At 45.9% G+C, this 12,094-nt stretch overlaps 1 protein-coding gene across 1 annotated transcript in view; it reads left to right on the forward strand.

The window, feature by feature from the left end:
• Window positions 1–12,094, forward strand: part of shank3a (SH3 and multiple ankyrin repeat domains 3a) — a 125,053-nt gene that overhangs the window by 8,018 nt on the left and 104,941 nt on the right. Inside the window, exon 2 of the mRNA XM_061821659.1 lies at window positions 11,981–12,089. Coding sequence (XP_061677643.1) covers window positions 11,981–12,089 — 109 coding nt within the window. The remainder of the gene's footprint in view (window positions 1–11,980; window positions 12,090–12,094) is intronic.

The raw sequence follows: 12,094 nt of genomic DNA on the forward strand, positions 1-12,094 counted from the left end.
GGGTGTACCCCGCCTCGTGCCCGTTGACAGCTCGGATAGGCTCCGGCACTCCCGTGACCCTTGTGAGGATAAGCGGCTAAAAAGATGGATGGATGGATGAATGGATGGATGGATGGATGCATGTTTGGAAAACAAGAAAAATGAATGAGAAATTCACCAAAGAACCAACAGCCATCAGAATCCGAGTCCGAATCCGCTTTCTTGGCCAAGTTTGGAATTCAGTGTGATCCTGCGGCATCTGTTAATTAAAACAACAACAACAACCACAAAAACCCTCCACAACGCAGAATTTCAACCAGGTAGCGTCGAGTATAATATGACGGAGAGTATCATCGCGCCGCACTTTTGCGTTCACCTTGTTCGTATTTCATTTGTCGCCGTCTCTGCGGCCAAACGAGCCCGATTTGAAAGGACACAACAAAGCTTAGCTGCCATTGTGCCGCGTCGGGTGGGAGGAATTAGTCCGGAGAGTGGAGCAGAATGTGTGTGTTTTATGGACTGGGGGGCGGGGGGGGGGGGGGTGTGTTTGTCTATGGTGGGGGTCCACATACAATACACTAGGCTGTGTGCGTGTTGCTGAGTGGCAAAGAGGCTCTGCGCTTTGTTGTGGCCTTTAATCGAGCCAACGCTGCCAAGCTCACGCCGGACCACCTACTGGCTCATCAGGAATAACGGCGGAAATCTGATCCATATTGCTTCTGGCGCCACCTTTTTGGAGAGGATTTACCCCGGTGAAGTCGCCATGCTGCGTTTGGAGAGAGCCGCAAAGAGCAAAGCCGCTGAGGTTGGACGCGAAGCTTACTTTGCGGCTTGTCCCGTTCGCCTCATTGTGGTGCTATTTTTTTTTTTTTTTTTTTATCCCAAACCCCAAGACCCCCTCCCCCACCCAACCCCCAACCCCGCCCCACCCCTTCGCTTGGGCTGCGCTACGCTTTGATATATTTCTGAATAATCGGCAAGGACCAATTACCAGTTTCAAGGTCTACGGCGGGTTTCATTTATTTTTTTAAACTCGTGTTTGAGAGAGAGTGAGGGAGAAAGAGAGAGAGAGGAGAGAGAGAGAGAGAGAGAGAGAGAGAGCTTGCGTACTGTACAATAAATACAGTAAAACTGCAGTTTTAGTGTGGCCTTCTATTGTGCGGGCCTTCGGCACGCTGTCCAATCAGCACCTTTATCTGTAAAGAAGAATTTGCTCGCCAAGACAGATTTGTGGAAAATATGCGATCATAGAAAAAAAAAAAAACGTTTTCTTTTTTTTGTAGTTCCCGTCATGAAAAATGGCAGAAGCGTTTGTTTTTATTCGATATATGAATATATTGTCCCCAAATATTCGCCTGAATAGTCTAATATTGCATTGGAACATAACATTGGTGGTTAATGATGCGGTGGATGCTGTTACTATAGTAACGCCACTTCTTTTTTTTGGGGGGGGGGGCGTTGGGGAATGTTTTCTTTCTGCACTCATGAATGATACATCCAGTGTGTTCATCTTAAGTGCAATGAATTATGAATCTCTGTGTGTGTGTGTGTGTGTGTATGAACGAGGACCCTAAATGTCACACTGGAGCTTCCAGTGCTTTTATATCAGGGCGTTACTTCAAGCTTTTAGTGCTTCAAATTACAACACCAACCAAAAAAAAAAAAAAAAAAAGATTTGTTTAGCGCCGTAATGTGTAAAAGGTTACAGATTTTTCCTCCCAAAGTAAATCCCATTCCTCGGGATAAAGTCTGTAAGTCTCGCAGAGTGTATTGGTCTTCTTTTTTTTTTTTTTGTAGCAGGGAGCATTACAATATAATCCTGTTAGATATGGATAGCGGAGATTTTAGGAGCTCACTATCTCCAGCCGGCAACACGTAACAACACACAGAAAGAGAGAGAGAGAGAGAGAGAGAGAGAGAGAGAGAAAGATTTCATGTGAGCGTGGGTGTGAGTTCTAATCACACACTTAAGAGTGTAATTATTAAGATCCTTATTGGGAAGCGTCACTAAATGTAATTTAGTGCACGGTCTGCCTCCTTGTGCTATGTTGTAGAATCGAGCTGGACTTTTTTTTTTTATTTTTCATTTTTTATTTTTTTGCAGGAACCATTTTTAAATAATAGCAAGCGGTTGGCATATTTTGCCTCACGGCTCTGCGGAGGATGGTTTGAGTCCGTGTTCTTTCCGTGCTTGCATCGTGCACGGACGGTGGCTGCCGCCTCAGAGTGCCCCGTTGTCGGCTGCGAGTGTGCGTGCGTCGCAGAGAGAAGGCACGCGAGCGTTTGGCAAAAAAATAAATAAACCGGACCTGACGACCGGTGTGCGAAAAGGAGCTTTGGGTCTGCACGGTTGTTTTCCAGTGCCTTTTTAGGGACGTTTTCCTGACTCGATCATATCATTTTATGTACGGACGAGATAGAAATCGGATCCATTTTCCAGCGCATTGAAGTGCTGTTTGTCGGTTGACAGTTGAGCCGGTGTGACGGTCTGAGCGCTCCCCCCACCATGCTGAAAAGTCTCCTTGTGATGAATGCGCATGCGTTACTAACAGGGGAACTCTGGGTACGCTTACTGGGAAATCCTTCGGTCTCATAGTTCCCCTTCTTCTACATCGAGGGATCTAACATACGTCATAACCGAAACTTTAAAGGGTGTCGTGCGCTTGCCTCTCCGTGGTGGGCTCCGAGCTGCGAGTTCAGCTTCGCGCGAGCACAAGCACGACTATCATATGGCGTCCTAACTTGCTCGGTAGTGTAAATATTTGCATTTTGCGACATAAACATTCAAACTTGTTTGCGGCAGATTACTCGATTGGACAACAGAGTTATACAGTGTAACGATCCAATCGTGGTAGCGGTTAATCGAGTTGCACCATTGCCTTGTACACGTGTTCTCGGGTCTCAGAAATCGCAGTGGAACTTGTTAGTTAGCCAAGTAATGGCGCGTGGGACTTAGCGCGAACTGAGCGACGGTGTGTTCAAAGTTTTACAAAAGTGTTGGGGAAAAAAAAGGATGAAGATCGAGCGAGGGAAATTGACAAGGATGCTGGGATCAAAAACTGTTTCGGACGGGCATGGCTTGAAAAAAGTGTCACCGTGCAGATAGGACCGAAAACGGAATCAACACGTCTAACCGGACACATACAAAAAGTGGACATTCCCGGCAAAGTGCTGTGCGCTCTGTGTTCCGATAGGAGCAAAAAATATCCAGGAGGAAAATCAAACCCCCCCCCATCGACAGACATTTTCAGTCTTTCTCCAAATTGGTCATTCTCATCCCTGAAATATACAGTACGTGCATGCGCATGACCCACAAAGAGACTTTGCAGCACCGAGAGCGCTCAGACCGTCACCTCCGGCGTGGTTTCAATACAATTGGCGGACACGCCCCCAGCATGTGCGAGCTGGGAAAATGTGACTTCATTTTTCACAATTTTGAAGCCTCATTTTATGTAATTATAGTGATTTCAAATTTGGCAGGATTGTAAACAACATTCTTGACATGAATTTTGTCTGGGTAAAGCAAAACCGGTGCGCCGACAATGTGAACCCCGTCCGAGCCACTGCACGGGACCATCGGGAATCACGGTTCACCCCCGCCCACTTCCGAGGGCGTCACGTTATCTTAATTGCACCATTCCCCCCCCCCCCCCCACTTAATCGGCATGACAACATAAATAAAAGGAAAAGTCAAGATTTTGCACCTGTTTGGATGCGTTGATCAAGTCGAATACGCCACATGCTGTAAGACCAGGAAGCATTTTTTTTTTTCGCACAACTTCGAAAAAACTTTTGGTCAGATGGTCGTTGTGCAATCGTAGCCTCAATCCTTCCTCATCGGTTCGACAGCAGGCCTTTGTGTATTTGCGGGCTCACGCTGAAATCCCGAGCTCTTCTTCCCCAAATGTTTAGTCTGTCTCGCAACGTTCTGAAACTGCATATCCGTCCTCCTGCGCGGCCGTTTTTGCCTGCCAGTCGGTGACGTTACCGATATTTTTCGTTATGTTTGAGGGCCCAAAGGAACCGAGCCGCTCCCGGGGGACAGAAATTGATTCCCGACCGCTGACTTGAGCTGAAAACGACGAAAAAAACTTGTCGTGTCTGGGGATTTTTTTCAAGGTAAAAAAAAAACAAGACAATCCAGCAAAACTTGCAGGACGGATTTTGTAAATGGCTGTCCAGAGAATACTGCAAGACTGCCGAGCAGTGTCGTAGCCACTTCTGAAGACGACAAACTAGCAATTAAAATTAATTCCTGGTTTTTGTGGAAGACATTTAAGATATCTGCTTGGGTTGTCGTCAAGTAATGTAGCAGATTGCAATGGCTGGCCTGCTAGTGAACAGCAGCGTGCAAGCTATCGATGGCATTAATCGGAGCAACGGCCAAATTCATTAATTTGCCACTCACTTAAAGGTCCACGGTCATGAAATGCACGATTTTTAGTATGTTAATTAATGGAAAAAAAGGACCCATCCATTTTTTCAACTACCCAACATGATTTTGGCGTAAATGGCTTTTTGTCACTCCCCCCATGAAAATCCTCTCGAGGGATTTGTTTTCGAGAAGAAGCAGGAAGCGACGTCAGTAGCAGACGCCCACTCAGGCGGTTTTACCTGCTGGAAGGTAGCTCTTTGTTCCTTCGTGTTTGCCAAAATTCCAGCTCGTTGTAGTGCCGGATATTGTTCGAATACTCGGGAGAATGGAATTATTCTTCATACTTTTCAAAAAGATCCGGTTTGTCGTGAAAAATGTGCCGATGTACCCGTCCCTCATCGCGGCGCCACCTGGTTGACTCATACATACTGTCTGGGAGTTTGTTGTAAGTTAGAAGTGGTCCGCATATCATCTAAATATGGCTCGAAACGAAATGAAACGATAGGTTATAATTGCCCTGGTCACATCACGCAATTGTGTCCGCCGCCGCCGAAGCCGTCCGCGGCACTGACGGGTACATCGACACGTTTTTCACGACGAACCGGGTCTTTATGAAAGGTTCCATACTTTTCAAAAAGAGCGAATGCATCCTCCCGCGTGTTCGAACAATATCCATCACTACAACGAGCCGGTGTTTCGGCGACGGCTTCGGCCGGGCTGGCTCATACATACTGTGTGGGAGTCTGTTGCTAGTTATAAGTGATCCGCATATCATCTATACATGGCTCAAAACGATGGGTTGATATTGCCCCCGGTCACTTCACTCGATTGTGAGATGTTCTCTTCTTTGAAAAGAGCTTCCGTGTCCCATCGTAGGTGCCACAGCGTGTTTTCAATGGCGAATGGCCCGATGTCGAATGAGACTTCCGCAACTTTGCACGTGGATAGCGCGCTCTCCGCTCATATTTATTTTTTCGTATAGACATTGAAGTGAATTATGCTATATGTATTTTTCATGACAATGTATATATATTTTAGAATGTTTTATAGGCATGACACTTGACCTTTAGGGATAATGTTGAACGTGTTTGCGGCAATTTTCCCGTTTCATATCAATTTTGGTTCATATTCCTTGGAACCAAATTTATCATCGTCATATCTTCTTCCCATATTCACGCCACTATAATGGAGAAAATGACTGACGACATCAGTCTAGACATTTCCTGTGTTTTTTCCATTTTCAATTCATGCTTTGGTCAAACGTAAAAAATTGGTTTGCTCGCGGCGAAATGCGGGCCAAGGCCATCTTGGAGTTGCCGTGACGTCACGGTGAAAAAGGTCGACGCCAGCGTCACCGCAACACGACCAGCAGCCGGCAGGCAACGGAGGCCGTGAGGCCGTCCCGGTGATGAGCACCAGTGTTTGACACACTTAGCGTGCGTGGAGTACACGTATGTGACGCATGGGTGCCCGGGCCACTATTGAACGGAAGTAAATGCCTGCGAGGGAAGCGGAAAAGCCTGCATTGGTGTCATTTGGGGCTTGTGACGCGCTTTCATGCGAGCACTTGCCAAAGTACTAAGGTTTGAACAGGGATCAGGATTTTTCCTCATTTCTCACTGGAGCGGTTCGCGGCTGAGTGTGAAGCGGCTGGGGTGGGCCAAATCCGAGACCGTGGTCCTCGGTCGGAAAAGGGTGGCGTGCCCTGTCTGGGTCGGGGATGAGATCCTGCCCCGAGCGGAGGACTTGAAGTATCTCGGGGTCTTGTTCACGAGTGAGGGAAGAAGATCGACAGACGGATCGGTCCAGACGTTGGACGGATTGATCTTTCTTTCTTTCTTTCTTTCTTTCTTTCCATACGGCCGCACAATTGGCACACATCCACTTCCTGCTTGTGAGCTTTGAGCGCCGTCGCCTTACGGCGTGATTGATGCCACGCTGCGCTCTAACTGCCTTCAACTTCCGGTATTAGTCATTGATTTCCCACTGGTGACACAACTCCCTTTACCAATGTGTGTGTGTGTGTGTCCAGGCATGCTCGTGCTTCTCTAAAAAATAGCATAAAGGTCCTCTCCCTTCAAATATGGAAGAATGTAATTGCATTCATTGCGGAAATGATGAATTTCGATTTTTTTTTTTTTTTGCAGAGGATATCCAGCATATGTTCAGACTATGAAGCCTGTTGAGAAGAGAATTGGTTCAACTTTCATTCAAACTTGATCTTGTTTGAGTTTGTATCGATTTATCCATCCATTTTCTTCGCCGCTTATCCTCACAAGGGTCAGCGCGGAGTGCTGGAGCCTGTCCCAGCTGTCAACGGGCAGGAGGCAGGGTACACTCTGTACTGGTCGCACTCACAATCACACCTTGGGGCAATTTAGCGCGTCCAATTAATGTTGTTTTTTGGGGATGTGGTTTGGGCGAAACCGGAGTGCCTGGAGGAAAAAAAAACACGCAAACTCCACATAGGCGGGGCTTGGATTTGAACCCCAATCCTCAGAACTGTGAGGCAGATGATTCTAACCACTCATCCACCGTGCCACCTGTTTTTGTCGTATTTATTTTTAATTTGAAATTTTTATTTATTCCCGATTATGATAAAGCTAGGAATAGTTAGTGTTTTTTGTCATATTTATTTTAATGTATTTATTTTTATCTTTACATTGTTTTCTTAATTTTTTCATACTGTCGTTTGATCATTATCTGTTTTATTTCTTTCTGAAGCCATATTGATTTAATTTTTAGTTATAATTTTGTGTTGACTTAGTAATCAAATATCCAACATTTTGATTGTTTTCTATTCTTTATTTTCCGTTTATTTTTCGTATTACTTTTTACTTTGTTTATTCATTTGATTATCTTTTTATTGTTTTCGTATTTAAATCTGAGATAAACATACTTTTTTAATATTTTATACTTATATACTATAATAGTTGTTTTTGTTTTTATTGCATAAATATTACACAATATACTGTATGCATACTTTGTTTACACCTTATGTCATATCCTTTATGGGTTTTTGTCATGAAAATTGCAATGAAATGATGCAATCTGGTGCATAAAACTGGAAAATGAATACTCCGCAATTTTTAAGAAGAATAACTTTCTCATTAAGGGGAAAAAAAAGAACGCATGAAGAAATTCATCAATGCAGTCTTTCTGGGGATTTATTTACAATTGTTTACGGGCCGTTGGGATCACGTTGAAGGAATAAAAAGTATTGCGGCGCATGAGCGGCGTTCAGAAGGCGCGCATGGAGACAGATGATGCCTTGCTAATAATTGCGCTCCATTGGCTCATACGCGCTCTCTCTCTGCCTTGCTCACTTGCTGCATTTGTGAGTGACGTGCACTCGCAACTTTTAGCTCTCCACCAGTCTTCACAAACACTTTGTCTTGGCTGCTTCTCGGACACATATGTCCGCAGCCCACAGCAACGCAGCTCGCTCCTCGTAATGTGGCCTTTAAAACGCCGACTCCGCGTCCCTCCCTGGTTTTCGCCTTAAGCCGCGGACAATGACTTACGACTTGTCAGCGGGCTGCGCATCTGTCTTTGAATCTCATTCGTCGAGAGATAGTAGTTGACGGAACGCCTCTGGAGCGATTCGCAGCCGAGTGTGAAGCGGCTGGGATGAGAATCAGCACCTCCAAATCCGAGACTATGGTCCTCAATCGGAAAAGTGTGGCGTGCCCTCTCCACGTCGGGGATGAGATCCTTCCCCAAGTGGAGGTGGTCAAGTATTTCGGGGTCTTGTTCACGAGCGAGGGATGAATGGAGCGGGAGATCGACAGACGGATCGGTGCAGCGTCTGCAGTGATGCGGACTTTGTATCGGTCCGTTGTGGTAAAGAGGGAGCTAAGTCGAAAGCCGAAGCTCTCAATTTACCAGTCCATTTACGTTCCTCCCCTCACCTATGGGCACGAGCTGTGGGTCGTGACCGAAAGAACAAGATCCCGGATACAAGCGACCGAAATGAGCTTCCTCCGCAGGGTGTCCGGGCTCTCCCTTAGAAAGAAGCTCGGTCATCCGGGAGCGGCTCAGTGTCGAACCGCTATTCCTCCGCATTGAGAGGAGCCAGATGAGGTGGCTGGGGCATCTGATTCGGATGCCTCCCGGACACCTCCCTGGTGAGGTTTTCCGGGCATGCCCCACCGGAAAGAGACCTATGTCTCTCGGCTGGCTCGGGAACGCCTCGGGATCCCTCCGGAAGAACTGGAAGAAGTGGCTGGCGGAATGGAAGTCTAGGTATCCCCCGCGACCCGACCTGGAAAAGCGGTAGATGATGGATGGATGGATGGATGGATGGATGGATGGATGGATGGACGGATGAACTCCTCTGGTGTGAATCAGACAAAGGTCTCCATCCATCAGAGTCAATTTTTTTTCAAGTGTTTTATGGAGAACAGAACAGGTCGAAACTAGTCTGGGACATAGTTGAAGTTTGTCGATTGAATGCATTAGCCTTCACGAAAACAAACGGGACTTGAAATCCCCGACCATGTGATGTAGTTTTGAGAGTTAATATTCATGCAGCATCTAACGTGTGGTAAATTGTACCATTCTTTGGAGCAGCGCGATGGCCATGAAGCTCCTCAACTTGTTTGGCTTCCACACTGAACTGAACAAGGAAGTGCGCTACTTTCTTTTTTGGCGATGTGTCCACAAAGCACAAAACGTCCTCGGTTGAAACCGCAACACGGGAGCCCCCATTGCACTGCGTCCACAAAGGGCGCCGCAGTTTCGCCGTCTCCGCTCGCCAACTGCCTTCGTAACCCATCTCCATAACGACTGCATCTGCCGACATCAGAGGATGAGGAGGAAGAAGAAGAAGGGTGGTGGGGGGGAGTTGAGAAAAGGAAAAAGGGCTCACGCGAATTTCTCTCACTCGCCGGGAAATGGTGAGAGTAGCGGTCGGCGGTGTCGACGGCTCGTGACGGTGTGTAGGGGAGGCGGGCGATGGGGGACCAGTGGGGGGCTGGGAGTATAGACGTGGAGCGCTAGGCGGGCGGGACTCGGTGCGGAGACAAACGAAGTGGAACTCAGGAGAGGAAGTACGCGAAATATATGATGCTGCTGTACAAGGTGAGCGACTTATCGATTCTCGCCCGTTGTGAGCGTGAGCGTGTGCACGCTCACCGTGTTATGTAACGGCTGCAGCTGGAAGCCCACAGAGAGTCGTGAAAGTTCACTCTTGATTAATTATGAAATCCCATTTATTTGTTCGGTAAGCACGCGCGACGAACGACCGCCTCCCAGTCAGAAGAGCAGCGTTTGAATCGTTCGGAACCCGAGAAGTGAGCCCATGAGCATTTGCCGGCTCGGACTTTGTACTTTTTGTTAGTGGTGCCCATAGCTCGCCAAATGCAACGTTGCAGACTGCCGTAGCCGGGCTTAGCGCGATCGCCTGCACGAAGAGTTCAGTATTACAAATATTCCTTGTCAAGACCAGATCACGTTTCGAGAAGCAGATAGCGTAAATTGTACTACGCGATGATTCACTGCAGCCGGGGGACAGAAAAACTTCTCCCCAGGTGGCATCAGCAATTTTGGAACGCTGCTCCAATCCCGTGGGCGAGGGAATCATATCCTACAAAAACTGCAAAACCTAAGCTGTCTAATGCCTGTCTAAAGGATACCGAAAACAAAGTAGAGCAAAAGCTATTTATCGTGGCTTCTGGTACACCCTGTATACCCATGTACAGTGCGTGCAATTGTTTTTTTTTTTTTTTTGTGTGTTTTTTTTTTAACGAGATGTACCGTATGTAATGATTGTGTGTGGAGTAATATTTGTATCGGGGTTGAAACTAGCTCCAGTTAACGATAAATTGTAGTCGGATCCTGCAGGTCAAAGGTACTTGTTTCAGACCACGTCTGCTTCCTTTGTGAGTTAGCATGTATAATGAATGTGAAACTCGAGTGCATTTGCGTGTATTTGTTGTATTGAGCTCCTCGTGATTGCTAAATGTAAACGCTTTTTACAACACCCATCCGTATATTTTCTATAGCGTCTATTCTCACAAGTATTACTGGGGAGCTGCAGATTTCATATGCCCCAGTTTTCAGATTCAATTTTCCGCAATTTATTTTTTATGTGCCATAATTTTGCCCCCATTGTCGTACAATCACTCGATTTTATCAGTTTGAAAATGGTTCGTACCAAATTGGCCGCGGGAATCGGACAAAACATTTGCTGGAATTAAGAACCCACACAAAGAATTACACGTGCACGCATATCTTTTATTGAGTGTTTTCTTGTAGGCATTGCGCACGTGTCAGCCATTTTCAGCATTGTCAGCCATTTTCTTTCTGGTCTGTTTATTACTCGGACGACCCCCCTCTTTTTGGTGTTACTGCTATTTCTGTTACTGTCATATATTTTTTCAGACTGTCTAACTCTGGTTGCAGCACTTCCTTGAGTGAAGCTTTCACACTGCCGATCATTTACTGACTCAATAACCCAATTTATTGTTCAGCTGCAATATAGAATTTTACCAGTAGGAAGCGCTAAAACGGGCCACGACTTGCATTGGCTTAAATGTGTACATTTTATTTATATAAACACAAAAGTGATGTTTAATGTACATTAAGTCCCTTCTCCTTTCATTTCACATTGATTTGTAAATGTTGAGCTGCAGTTATTACCTATAAAATATGTTTTTTTTGGGGGGGTGTCTATATTTATTGGTGACGGGTAATATTTGTGGGTGTATGGTGCGAATTAGTTTGATTTACATTGTTTCCTATGGGAAATATTACATTGGTTTTCGGTTGGCTTTTCATATGGTTTTAGGCACTTTTTTTTTTTTTTTTTTGCCACAACGGGCAAAAATAATATCAAACACTATTGTAGTCTCATAACTTTCCTTGGACTGTTATGACTTTCTTCTCATGAAAAACAGTTTTTTTCCCCCTTTGGGTAGTACAACGTTTTCCAGTTTTGTTCTTTTCTGTTCAGAAAATGACTATCAACGTTATGAATGTTTCTAAGAACGTTATGAATCTTTCATCAGATGAAGACATTTGACATCAGACATATTTCAATCTCCAGTCATCCATTTTGATGGAACTTTTCTTCATTAATGTTGCAAGTGAGATTTGAACCTATTCCATCCTGCTTTGAGACTACGGGCGACGTCCACCTTGGACTGGTTTCCCAGTACACACACACCACACACACACACACACTCACACAAAGAAGAAAAAAATCACACCCACATTCACACCCAAGTACAATTAAGAGTATTTAATAAATCTGAAAGGCATGTTTTTAGAATGTGGAAGCCGGAGTAGAACGGACGTGGTAACGAATCACCCGCCGTGCTGGCCCTTTTACATTTAAATCCTAAATAAAATGTAATTCCCGTGTTAACTCTCAAGTGTCCGGACCTTTTTTCTTTTCCTCCCCTTGTCCCTGTCGCGAGCTTATCGACGGCCGCGCGCTCCGTTCGTTTGATATGATGACAGGAGAGACGTAAAACCTTCACCCGCTGGAAAAAGAGGAGGACGGCGAATTGAGCTTTCATCTCGGCGCTGCATTATTAAACGGCGTCAGCCACACGAGTCTGCCGTGGGCCAATCACAGCTGTCTCTTCCTTCTCTCCTCGCTCCCTTGTCTCCCTCCATTAGGCCAACCTGAAGAAGTTCATGGAGTACGTGCAGCAGAGGAACGTTGAAAAGGTATCCCGGTTTCTGGAAAAAGGCCTGGACCCCAATTTCCACGATCCAGACACAGGAGGTGAG

The sequence above is a fragment of the Syngnathoides biaculeatus genome, chromosome 6 (assembly GCF_019802595.1).
Source record: "Syngnathoides biaculeatus isolate LvHL_M chromosome 6, ASM1980259v1, whole genome shotgun sequence".
NCBI classification, from domain to species: Eukaryota; Metazoa; Chordata; class Actinopteri; order Syngnathiformes; family Syngnathidae; genus Syngnathoides; species Syngnathoides biaculeatus.